Raw genomic sequence first — 13,604 nt, 5'->3', positions numbered from 1 at the left:
ATGTTTGATGGGCAGAAATATGAATATAAATATTGATAGGAAGCTTGAGTTAAAACTGTGCTTCCTTTAAAAGGGGCATAGCTGGGTAGATTGCGTATAGATTTTACCTTGTATGGGATTTCTTTCACAATTGAGTTTTAATAGAAAATTGTACATAAAATTTTATAACATTTTTGGATTTAAACATTCTCTTAGCGTTTACAACACTGCAATGCTTCATTGTACTAGTGCTTGGAAAGTAAATTTTCCCTATGTGCATTGAAAGAAATGCAAAAATAAATAAATAGCATGAGTGAAAAATCTTTCACTTTTTTTAAATCATCAAATGATATGGGAATAACACACAAGGATTTTTTTAAGCCAGTTAACCTCATGACTGTAGAATTCTAGAACTCTGAGAGGACCTGTCGAATCATCCTGTCCCTGCAAAGGCAGGATTGTTCTCTACAGTACTTTTTTCTACCATTTTAGTCCATGCTAGTTTTAAAAGTTCCAGGTAATAGGGCTTCCACTACTTCCCCTTCCCCTCCCTCCACCCCCCAAAAAAATCCATTGCCATCAAAAAAATTTCTAGTATTAAGCATCAGTTTTCTTTGGAGTTCTAATTATGTAAAAAGCCTCCTTTAAAGAAGCAAAAGCAACTTTGATTTTTACTCTTGAATTCTGGAGTCATATTTTATTGAATTAGTTTCTCTCCTTTCTTGCTGTTCAGCCCATATGAAGCAAATCAGCGCTTCAGTGATCTACAGGAACGTGGAAAAAAAACTAACTCGGGTCTTGAAAGGTATTTTTATAGAAAATATTTACTTCAATGTGAAAAGATGGTGTGGTTCTGATGAACCATTATCTGCAAGAACATAATACAACTGTGCAACATATCAATTAAATATAAATTACTTTGTTACCTTTGTCCTGAACAGATATGTTGAATGTGACACTTTTGTGAATATCCACTAAATTCTTCATTTCTATGTAACCATTTTGTCAACTACAGCAGTTATGAATGCATTGTGTGCCTTATGTCCTTGTGACGTAACTTGTCATTAACAGCTCTGTCTTAACATATAAAAACGTTACTTCAGTATATTACCATTTTGATAATATAAGAACAGATATTTTCTCCAGAAGAATATTAATGCTATAAAGCCCATGTTAGACTTTCATTTCTGGTGTAAGGTTGCAATTATATCCTTAAATCCAAGACTTCATTCAGTAGACTAGTAGTAACATACAGACTTTATATTTTAGCTGATACAATTTTGTATGCAGAGCTTTCCAGCAGGCAGGAGATGCTAAACAGATCTCTGCTGAAGAAGAGCTCAGGTGGTTTGGGTGTGTTTCATAGTGGGTTCACTGTGAAACCGTGGGCCCTGACAGTGTACAAAAGTACTGTTGACTCTTCAGTAGTGCTCTACGTGGTATTCTTGGGGTGTACAGTTGAATAAGATTCTTCTGTAATGTGATTAGTCAGTAAAAGAAACTAATATGTCCTAAAACAGTGTTATGTTATAGATGACCCCCCTCGCCTTTCCAGTGCTCTAAACAGTTGAGCGTTAGGGGAAGGGAGCATAGATAGTCCAGTTCTCTTGTATTTAGGATATGTAATAGCTAACTTATCACGGTTTGCCAACTCTGATTACAGATTAATCCTCCTCATGAATTTTTTTCTGCCTCTTTAGGATATGTAATAGCTAACTTATCACGGTTTGCCAACTCTGATTACAGATTAATCCTCCTCATGAATTTTTTTCTGCCTCTTTTCTGTTTTGGACATGGCCTCTGAGAAGAAACAGCATGAACGGTGCTAATTGGAAATTAGTTAATGTAACTCTAAAATTAACCAAACAAATCTTTCAGACAGAACATAAAATGAAAAAACTCATTAACCTAAACATCTGGAGTGAAGTCAAGATATACATTTTTACTTTGGTTATAACACTTCCTTTATTTTGGTTTTGCAGGAAAGATGCCTATCATTCTTGCAGTGCTGATTACTAACTTGTTCATCAGACAGTGAACATGATATTGGAAGAAAATAGAAAAATTGTGGGCAACGTCCTATGATGGTACTAAACTTATCTCATGATCCCAGAGTCCTCTCACTACCGTTGTATTCGGGGTTGTAGATTTTGCTATTGCGAGCAAGAGCCTGTTGAGATTTGTATTTGGAGGTTTCTATCTTTAAGTACTTATTATCCCTTTTAAAATACAGATTAATGATGCCAAATATACTCCTTGAACTGCTGTAGGCTTTTATTAATTCAAATATATCTTCAGTTTTTAAATCACATCTCCAGAATAATCAGTGTTCCTTTGCTATCATGTCCAGGAAACTCCAAAAACAACAATAACAAAAAACAACCCCAAAGCATTCTTACCCCAAGTTTTGTGTTCATTGTGTCCTCAGTGTAGCATCCCAGGGTGAAGTGCGCGGATGTGTGTACGACTCAAATGTTCAGAATCCACACAATCAAATTTTTTAAGTTTGTACCGAGAGCCAAAATAAATTATCTCTGTTTCCTTATGAGCACTTTCTGATGAGTAAGCAGTAAAATGGTTATACTTGTGGTTCTGTGCCTAAAGGAAATGTCTTTTATTTTTCTATTTCAGTAGCTGAAAATAAGTTTGGTAGCATTTAAAGCAAGCTTATTACATTCAGGAAATCTTTCTCTGCTGTGAGAAAGTATTCATAACCAAATGCTGTTTTGTCACTATCACTGAAAACATAAATTTGTATTTATATAAGTTATACAGAATTTTACTTGGCAATCTGCGTATTTATGAAATGAAAAAACTGGAATTTCTATGTTGTACTTAAGTCTTTTCGCTGAATAAAAGGAATACCGTACAAAGACGACAGCGTCCTGATTATTTTTTCCCTTGTGCATTAAAATAGAACTGTCTCAATAGCGATGTAAAAATGTGTTTGAAATCTACCCCTCTACTGTGATCTGGTCGCTGCTTTCTAGAGCAGATGAAACTAGTACTACCTTTTGCACGCACGCTCCCTCCTCCCCCCGCTTCCCCCAACACATACAAAAATCCATGATTTCCTATGGCATGGATCTTTCTAGCAAGGGGTAGCACTTTCTCAGCCTTGTAACAATGCACTGCCAGGAAACTACAGGGTGTATACCTTCTGTGGGATCACTTGTGCAGTAAGATACTATCCAAACCGAATAAGAGCATGATAGTGTAACCCACACACCTCCTGCGTGTGGTGTTCTGTCCCATTTAGTGGCACCAAGACCACTTAGAGAGAGACATGAATCTGCTCTACAGCCTTTGCTAACAGCCAGTTGGCTTTCAGTTCATGCGGTAGAGGCTCATGCACTAAGCTCCAGAGGTCCCCGACTGGGGTCTGTCGGTGTTACAATAGGATTAGGATCTATGTGAAAGAAACAGATTTCTGATACTCATTAGAAACTGCAAAGATGTTTAATCTAATGAAGCTTTGCCTTTGCTCAGATTACCTGAAGGATGTGTCTGGATTTAGATGTTGTAATTTGTCACTGTTGCTAAGGTCATAGCTACACTGGGGATATGTCCTGGTTTTCAGTTAGCAGTTCAAATCCCCAGCATAACATCAGGTTTGCCCTATCAAGCCTTGTTTTGCACAAGTGCGGTTTATGTTTTCAAGCCTGGGTAGGTGTAAGCAGTTTATAGCAGTTTTCCTGTCTACACTATGGCTGAGCACTGATGGAGTTATATTGGTGTCAGACCACTAGTGGCTGAAAGCAAGACAAAGGCTCAGGCCATGTCTACACTACTGGCTAGATGGGTGCTGCTGCAATTGATGCAGCAGTGTCTATTTTGGCAGGTCTGGTGAAGACGCTAAGTCGATGGGAGAATGGTCTCCTGTTGATGTCTGTACTCCATCTCCCTGAGAGGCAGAAGCTATGTTGACAGGAGAGTGTTTCCATTGGCACAGCTTGGTGTAGACACCACTGTAAGTCAACCCAAGTTATGTCAACTTCAGTTACGTAAATTGCATAACTCAGCTTTACTTACAGCGTTAGTGTAGACCAGCTCCCAGTGTACACAAGGCCACCAATGGCGGTAGCATTGGGAAGCTTAGAGTAGATGGGCCAGTGGGTGCTACTGGCATTTTAAACACACTTAATGGTATTTTCAAAAGAGCCTAAGTGAGTTAAGGCGGAAAAGTCTGATTGAAAGATTTTGGGAGCTGACTTGAGATGAAAGGGAGTTGATGTGAGTCACATTAGCTGCCTGTCTCTGTTCCGTAGCATAGTGATTCTGCTCATAACTTTCCATACAATGAGGTTATGAAATGGAAATTGTTGAAAAAACACTTTAAGGTGAAGTTGAGGCTTCTCAACTGCAGGAAAATAGTAAATGCTTTTTTCATAAAATGTGTAGAAATGCACCAAATTTGGTGCAGGTTAGTGAGGGGCTGGGATGGTAAAGTAAAACAGATTTAAATTTATTAAAGCTAACGTTAAAATTATATAATTGGGAAGAGTGTCTATACATCTGGGTATAGTGCTTAGATTATCCACAAATACAAAGTTTGTTTTTTAAAGTCATATGATACTTAGAGTACACAATCAACAATAACCCAAATTTAGGTGAATAGATTTAACAACATAGTTTAGATATTAGAATCCAAATGCTCAGGTACATCACTCATGAAAAGTTGTACAGAGATTTAGTTGTGAAAAGCAAAATATATCAATGAGTGGTGGTACTCGTTCAGCCTGGCAGTGTTGTGTGCTTAGACTAAAGTTTCTGCAGGCTGTAGATGCTGTATGTGGCTCTCCATCTCTCATCTTGCTGGTCACCCTGCGCTGTAGGTGGGGTGTGTGTGTGTGAGAGAGAGAGAGAGATGAGACCAGTTTTAACATGAATCTGTGGGAGGTTAAGGTCTAGCTAACCCAGTGCATGCGGTTTTAAATATGAGATAGAAACTTCAACCTTGTGCATGTAACTTGATAATTAACAGAATGGGTTTTCGATACCTGCCTCTTATGCTGACCTTCAGGAAGAAGAGATGCATGAAAGGAAATGCAACTGAAGCCGCAGATAGACAGCGTGCTCCTCTTGAGCTGGTTCCACAGCGCCATTACTAGTGCGGGACTTATGAGCATCACTTGCAAGTGCCGCATCCCTCCAGTTGCTCATGAACTGCACAATTCTCACTGACTTGCTCATAGATGAGGGAAAATCCTCCTAGCTATACTTTTACCTTAGTTTTGTTTTTCTGCCCTTTGCATTGTCTCAGCTTCCTGCCCTGTGCCACTGACTCCCTTGATGCCTTTGAGGAGCAGTGGGTGCTGTCCGGGGTCCTCAGCTCAGTGTCCCCGTCCGGTTCCCTTCATCTGACCCTTTGACCACACTCCTGTCCCTGTTGTTCATTAGTTGTCCCCCATAATTATTTGGTTTTCCAGGTCCTGTGGACCACCCCTCCTTAGGCTAGGGGGGGATCCCAATAAGGCTGTTTAAGGCTGGGATTACTTTTGACCATGCTAAAAGGGTGCTCTGGGAAGGAGGAACAAGTCCTTCTTCTTGATAAATTCACAGGTAACCACCCTCTTTGTTCTCTTGAACAATGCAATCACAGTAAACGCCTGTGCCCTTGCAACAGCTGAGCAACTTCTCTTTTTGCAAGATCACAGAGAATTCACTCTGCAAAAATTCCCTTCTTTAAACATAGCCCCCATCCAAGAAAGCACCATACAATAGTTTAGTGACACACACACACACACACACACACACACACACGCGCGCTAACAGGGCTGTTCCCTCAAAGTTTCCCAGCTTTTTTCAAACGTCAGTTGGCAAAGGTAAATGCCACCAGCAGTGGTAGAATTGCCAAGCCCAAGTCTTTGAAAACCTCAACTCAGGCCTCCAAAAACAGACTCTGCTGTTAGAAAGCCGGAGATGATGCTTTTTAAAGTACGCTTTTGGGGGTCTGGGTTTTTTGTTTTTGGCCTTTGGGTCACTCGAGCAACTTTCAGTATTTAAATTTTTAATGTCCTTTGTCCGCAGGAGCGGGGGGGTGGGGTGGTGGTGAATGGATTTGAGAACAAACACCCCCTCGTGTGAGACTGGGGATACAGCGGCCCATGAACGGAGGCTTGGACTTCGGGGCCAGGTTTGTCCAAAAGGGAAACGGTGAAATCCGCGCCCCACAGCAGTAAATGGCAGAGCTCCCCGCGACCCCTTGGCTTCCTCCCATGGTTTATGGCCCAGGCCCCCATCGGCACAGGGCAAAACACAAACCCTTGGGGCGAGCGGGGACTGCAGCGCCCGGGCGAAGCTCGCCCTGAGGCGTGACCCCCCTCAGGGCCCCTCTCGCCCGCCCGGCGACGGGCTGGGGACGCCCCGCGGCGAGGCGGGAACCCGCTGCGCACGCGGCTGCTCAGGGGACCGGCGAGTCTCCCCGCGCGGCTCGGTGGCTGGAGCTCGCGGCACCCCCGCCGCTGCCGGTTCCCCCGGAGGGAAGGGGGGGGGCAGCGCTTGTTCCTCTCACGCCGCCCGCGGAAAGACCCGCCGCCTCGCCCTGGTCCCTCCCCGGGGGCGGGGGCGGCTGCCGGGCGATATCTCCTGCCGGCCCCGGGGGGGCCCCTGCACTCGCTGCTGCCTCGCCGGGCGGGAGGATGCGCCGCGCTTCGCTCCTGCTCCGCCTTCTGGGCGGCCTCGCTGCGCTTCTGGCTGCCGCCGCCCGGGGTGCAGGTGAGGGGCCGATGCTGGAGCCCTGCGCGTCCCTCTGGTCCCCGCTCCCCCTTCTCCAGCCCGTTCCTCAACCCCCCCGGGCCCATTGCTCTCCCTCCCCTTCACTCTCTGCCCCCGGGCAGGTGCCTGCGGGTGAGCGGAGCCAGCCCTGGGTGTGTTATCACTCGGGGGTGGGGTGGGGTGGGGGGTTTCGGGACCCCCCCCCCGCAACACCAGAAAAAAGGGGGATTTGGTGCCTCTGAAGGTCGGCGCCCACTCTAAGGGGGCCGTGTCGGGGTCTAGAAGGACACGCCGGGGTTCAAGGCCATGTACTGACAGCAGCTCTCCCCTTGCATTATCCACACCCTCCTGGGGTCTTAAAGTGGAAAGGGTGGTCACAAAACCATCTCCTGTCTCTCTCTCCCCCTGTGTGCTGCTGGCTGACGTTTGGCCCTTAGCTCCCCTTGGGACAGTGGGACTAGGCTGGCCAGTCATTGTCACGTGGGCAAGTCCCTTCATTCTTCTGTGCTTTCCTTTTGCTCCTCCGGGAAATGGGTGTAAGTACTCTGCCATAGGCTCAATGAAGTGTTGTCAGATTCTAAGGTAAAAGGTGCTGCTCAGATGCTGGTTTGTTCTTTTAGGTCAGCAGACCAAATTCTGAATTCCCTGACTCAAGCGTAACTCCCCACTCACAACCACAGGGGTCTTGTTTAACTCGGGACTATGGAATTTCACCCAGTTGTGACTGGCTAACTAGCTAAAGACAGGTTTCAGAGCAGCAGCTGTGTTGGTCTGTATTCGCAAAAAGAAAAAGAGTACTTGTGGCACCTTAGAGACTAACCAATTTGTCTGAGCATAAGCTTTCGTGAAAGCTTATACTCAAATAAATTGGTTAGTCTCTAAGGTGCCACAAGTACTCCTTTTCTTTTAACTAGCTAAAGAAAGTCATCATTGCAATGGCATTTGTCATGAGGATGTGGGAAGTGAGACCTCAGGTTAAGCTTTGATGCACTGTATTTTTGAAATAGAAGACGTACTTTATACATGGATAAATATAGTAGGTCGATGAGCACTGTCAAACCACTACCGTTCATTTGCAGAAGTGAAAGATACGTGAAGAATTAAAATATTACATAGTTGTACCCCATTTCCTTTGTTCACTGCATTAAACTATAGGGTTTCTTAGCTACTGAATGAAATTTGATTCGGGAAGAATCCCTTTGTTTTATCAGGATAATGGTTGCTTCACATAGTCTCCTCCGAGAGTTTTGACTGTCTATCTTCTAAGACTCTTAATAGAGATGGGAGGCCAGATGTAATATTTCTTTTTTTATGGGAACTCTTTAGTGTAATCACTTCAACCCTGATCCTGCAACTAGTTAACAATCCTACAGGATTGTGATGACATAAAGTGCTGTTTAAGTGCTCAGTATTATTAAATTTGACTAGGAGACTGTAGCGGTGATTCTTGGTTCAGGGTAAGGCTTTTATGTCAGTGTTAAACTGTGAGTCTTCATAACTTTTTATTTTGTTGGTTTCCCACCAATTCTGAAACCAACTGATTTATAATTTTGCAGAGGTCATTGTGGTATTTCAGTGGCCTTCAGGCAGTTAAAATCTGACTGATAAAGGAGTTTGATATCTGCCTTGAATTCAGAAAGCTCAGAAATTTCATTTTTGTAGCTGCAAGCCTTTTATTTTGACTTCCATTTCTTTCCAATAATTGTACCTTGGGTTCTAAATAATGGCCCCTTTTTCTTGCAGTCTGCAGGTAAGCTGTTAATGATTTTAGGGAAGTGGAGAACCTTCAGGGTTGAGAGTAACAGCCGTGTTAGTCTGTATTCGCAAAAAGAAAAGGAGTACTTGTGGCACCTTAGAGACTAACCAATTTATTTGAGCATAAGCTTTCGAAGTGAGCTGTAGCTCACGAAAGCTTATGCTCAAATAAATTGGTTAGTCTCTAAGGTGCCACAAGTACTCCTTTTCTTCAGGGTTGGTGTAAGAACAGCAAAGCAAGCAGTAGCACTTGAGCGCTATTTAAACGGCTTTCCCTGGGCTAAGTAATGTAGCTTTGCACCATTTAGCAGAACGTTGCAAAACTTGACGCAGAAGAGTTCATGAAAAGCATTTAGAAGGCAGTAGTGTGGCCTCCTAACCCAAAAGAAGGAGGAAGACAAAATACACAAGGAGAAATCCCTCATAGTCACAATAATATTTACAGAAGTAATGAAAAACTCACTCTGCAAGCCATTTCCTATAACTGAACCTCTCCAAAAAAGCCCACTCTAAACAGCGTTTCCGATAACTGTGGAAAAGAGAAGCACAGGAGGTTCTATTATGTCTTCTAGCTGCCTCTTCTCTGCTGATCTGTCTAATATGGGAAGTGCTCAGGTACTACAGGCACAAATATAAAGCCCTAAGAAAGAAAGAAAACTGATAAGGGAATCTAATTTAAAAGGGAAACTTTAATAGACTAAAAGACAGAATTAAAGAAAATGTAATAGGACTGGTGTGAGTTTTTTAATCAGATATTAATTAATAAAAAGTATCAAAGTTTGTATGTAGAGAGGAACAGGCACAGACTGGGGCGTTTTAACCCCTGTTTAGTAAAGACTTTTTTGTTACTTTTATGTAATCTTGGGGGTTTTTTAAAGTTGGAAAGTGATGTCTCTGAAATATCAGTCCCTTGTTTTCTGAGTTTGCAGGGTAAGAGGTATTTCTGTGGGAATATATCCAAACATCCATCGAAAGGAATGGAAAGATTTGCAGAACATCGGTATAACAGGTGCTCCATGTACACAATCAAAACTGTCGGTGGGGAATAGTCATCAACCCCGCTAATAGAGACTGAAGAGCTCAGTCTGAATATTCATTTATTTTTAGGAATGCTTTAGTATAAACACTTACATCCTGCTCCTGCAATTAGCTGTCACGATGCTCAGGGGTCTGCTTGTTTGGGACCGTTGTAGGATTGAGGTCTAACATATACATATTAAACATTAGATGTTTTGTTCTAGCTTACCAGCCTGATTCAGAGGAAGGAGGCAGTGTGGTCTAGTGGAGAAAACACTAGACGGGGACTCAAGGGATCTGGTTACAATGGGAATTAATTCATATATTTTAAGGCCAGAAGGGATAATTAAAATAATTTAGTCTCCAGCTGATACTACCACTGAACAAGGGCATCATTTATGACATTGGGCTAAGGAAATCCAGTGATGAATCTTTATAACCAGATGGAAATGGGGTGTGTGTGTGTGTGTGTGTGTGTGTGTGTTAATCACTCGTGTAACATCTTGAAGAATGTTATAAGACAGATCCTCAGTTCGTTTTTTGGCCATGTCTACACTAGTGAGCTGACAGCAGCACAGCTGTACTGATGCAGCTGCACCACTGTTAGATTGCTCAGGTAGTTTCTCTATGCCGACGGGAGACAGCGCTCCCTTTGACAGAAAAAACCATCCCAGAGCGCGGTGGTAGGTATGTTGGCGGGACAAGCACATAGCCCTGTGCACCCTACCACTTATGCCAGTGAAATGTATGTCGCTCAGGGGGTGTTTTGCCAGCATACGTGGTAGCGTAGACATGGCCTTTGTAAAACTGTTGTTTTATCTGCCTGCACCTGCCATGTTTGCATTTTATGTACCATCACAGTAGATGTGGCTTTTCTTCTCATCTGTGTTTCCTTTCTTGCTAGTTGGCTGTGGAGTCCCAACGAGGTTAAGGTTTGCTGAGCTGAGGAATGAGTATAAAAATCAGAATAACTTTTCTGTTGAGGAGACTGCAAAATACACTTGTCGGCCTGGATATAGAAGAGACCCGCAGCTACAACCCGCTATTACATGCCTTGAAAATGGAAGCTGGTCAAAAGCACTCGAGTTCTGTAAAAGTGAATATTTTGTTTCCATTGTTAGAAAAAGGTCTTAAAGGCACTAGGTTGTGTCCATGCTGCAAAAATGTAACGTATCTTTAAATAGTTAATTGTGACTAGTAAAGCTCTCTAGCTGTGCCTATTCTGGGCCCTTCTAAAGGCCATCTTTTTGGGGAGTGTTAAATAGGACAGATCTTGGAGATAATTGTTGAATTGAAAGAGAGAAGCCTAATCCGAGCCTTGTTCTCCACCAGAAAAATCGTGTGGTCATCCAGGAGAGCCGGAGAACGGCAGAGTTATTGTAACAGATATCCATTTTGGGTCAACCGTCAACTTCACGTGTGAAGAAGGGTAAGTTTCAGACTGCCCGAGCTGACTACTTGTGCTTCGCTTACAGCTGTGGAACACAAATGGATATCCTCATATTCTCCCAGCTCCTGAAAGCAGTTTACTCTTCCATACTAAAGCAGCCCTCCATCTCCTTGGCTCAATCAATTTAATTTTTATACGCGAGGGAAGAGGGATTGGCATAAGTCTTCTTCTTTTCTTCATTCATGCTCTGCCATTGATTGTACAAACTTTAGTTATAATTTGGCCAGCTGAATGCTTTACCTGCAGGTGCTGGCTGAGCACAGATGTCTCCTGTGGGGAGTAGGATCCAAGTGACCAGGGCAAACCTTGGAATCTCTTGGACTTTACCCCTGCTTGGACACGGGAATAGTTCTTCTTCTGAATAATTGGAAATGGCTGCCTTTCCTCAGGGCCATGCAGAGAAGGGGCTCCTTGGCTAACTTCCCATCTATCTCCAAGGACAAACCCAGCTCGGAGAGCCGTCTGAGTTAGAGCTTTGGGGATATGGTGGCAGAAGAGCTGTTGCCTGCCCCCTCCTTTGAAAGATTAAGACTGTGCTTCAGTGGCCTGAAAAGCAGAGGTCTGCAGCTGCAGGATGGACTGGAACATTTGTAGGGAGTGTCATGTCTGTATTGAAAAAAGAACAATCTTTTCTTGCATAAATTCCCATGTCACGGAAAACAGCCATAGCAGCTGCTGGTGTTGAACTCTACACCCAGCTCTGCATTGGTTTATTCAACAATATCTGTGCATATGGACCTGTGTGATGTGGTGGCTTATATCACCTGCATGGGTTACGACTGGCATGACTGATTATCTCAAGCTAGCCAGACCCCAGGTGGGTCTACCTGGCCCACAAAAACCTATTCACTCCACCGCGAAAAATATAAAACCAAAATGGAGCAGGCACAATAATAACCCCCCAGCAGCCTGCCCAAAAGTGCAGATGTTACTAGTTTGCCTGTGGCTTGTGATTCCATGGCAGGGAATGACCCTGCTGATGTGGCGAGAAGGACTTGAGAGCACAGGAAGGACATTTGGATCCCCTGGCTCAAAGAATGCCACCTCATTGGGCCTACATAGGATTCTGTTCCATGGTTTAGTTCTTCAGGGGGCTGGGGAGTTCTGAGTTGGCAAGGAGCCTTTTCTCCTATGATCATCACTCAGTAGTCAGTGGTGTTGGTCCCCACCTGCTGTGGCTGGGGAGAAGAGCTTGCCAAGTAACTGAGCTTCACAAGAGAACTCCTACACCAAAGGACTAGGTAACAACTGATAATCCCCTCTGCCTAACTCCAGGCACCGGTTGGTTGGACAGCCTTACAGACGATGTGAGATTTCTGGCAGGCAAGTTGCATGGACTGGTGATGTTCCCATTTGTGAGCGTAAGTAAATTACAAACGTCCGTCCAGGTGCTTACGTGGGCGCTTCTGTCTCTTATCTGCTTGCCTCTTAAATGTTAAAAAACGGGTAGGGAAGCTTTATGATCACCACTTTAGAGAGGGAGAACTGAGAAATGGAGAGATTAAGTGATGTACCCCGGGTGATACAGGGAGGTGGTCAATAACAGAGCCAACATTTTAATCCAAATCTCCAAGTCTCAGGTATCTTAACCGCAAGAGCATCTTGGGTTGAATGGTGCGTGTGTGAAGGGGGTTTATCCTAGGAAGAAGTTTCTTGTTTCAAGGTCCTGACCATAAGAACTTAGTTTTTCTTTGACAACTGAGTAAATGAAAAAGGCACTGAGCTTGGTGTGACAACAATGTTCTACCAGGATGGTTACTGGCCATTCTGCATGTTTATTTAAAGTAAGAGGTGTGCCTGATAGGTATTTGTATTAATCCCAGATTAGACAAGAAGCTCATTACCTGCACTTCAAGGCATGCCTGTGCCCTGGTAGTGTGGCCACCAGCTTATTGTGCAGCAGGAAAATCATGCATTTTTCCATGCTTGATTGGGATGGAACACCTTGATCTTAAAACAGTACATATTGAAGTCCCTTCCTCAATAGAGTGTTAGATAAAACTCCTCCAGAAAGCGTGGAGATGCCACGCTTCCTGTATACTCGGCCAGCAGCTCTCAACCTTTTCAGACTATGGTACCCCTTTCAGCAGTCTGATTTGTCTTGCATATCCCCAAGTTACACCTCATTTAAAATCCGCTTGCTTGCAAAATGAGCCATAAAAGTACACAACACACTGCTACTGAAAAATTGCTTACTTTCTAATTTTTACCACATATAATTATAAAATAAATCAATTGGAATATAAATATTGTCCTGACATTTCAGTGTATAGTATATAGAGTAGTATACACGAGTCACTGTATGACATTTTAGTTTGCACTGACTTTGCTAGTGCTTTTTATGTAACCTGTTGTAAAACTAGGCAAATATCTAGATGAGTTGATTGATCATAGAATCGTAGGACTGGAAGGGACCTTGAGAGGTCATCTAGTCCAGTCCCCTACAGTCATGGGAGGACTAAATCTTATCTAGACCAGTTATTCTCAAACTTTTGTACTGGTAACCCCTTTCACATCACAAGCCTCTGAGTGCGACCCCCACCTTATAAGTCAAAAACACTTGAAAATATATTTAACACCATTATAAATGGTGGATGCAAAGCGGGGTCTGGGTGGGGGCTGACAGCTCGTGACCCCCCATGTAATAACCTCACGACCCCATGAGGGGTCCTGACCCCCAGTTTGA

At 43.5% G+C, this 13,604-nt stretch overlaps 1 protein-coding gene across 1 annotated transcript in view; it reads left to right on the top strand.

The window, feature by feature from the left end:
• LOC144278295 (complement receptor type 2-like) overlaps positions 1-11,389 on the top strand; it is a 37,046-nt gene extending 25,657 nt beyond the window's left edge. Inside the window, exons 7-10 of the mRNA XM_077839564.1 lie at positions 6,308-6,696; positions 8,440-8,446; positions 10,801-10,897; positions 11,308-11,389. Coding sequence (XP_077695690.1) covers positions 6,308-6,696; positions 8,440-8,446; positions 10,801-10,897; positions 11,308-11,389 — 575 coding nt within the window. The remainder of the gene's footprint in view (positions 1-6,307; positions 6,697-8,439; positions 8,447-10,800; positions 10,898-11,307) is intronic.
• Positions 11,390-13,604: the final 2,215 nt, after the last annotated feature.

The sequence above is a fragment of the Eretmochelys imbricata genome, chromosome 21, assembly GCF_965152235.1.
Source record: "Eretmochelys imbricata isolate rEreImb1 chromosome 21, rEreImb1.hap1, whole genome shotgun sequence".
NCBI classification, from domain to species: domain Eukaryota; kingdom Metazoa; phylum Chordata; order Testudines; family Cheloniidae; genus Eretmochelys; species Eretmochelys imbricata.
The sequence above is the reverse complement of the archived record's forward strand: the minus strand, read 5'-3'. Positions and strand labels throughout refer to the sequence as shown.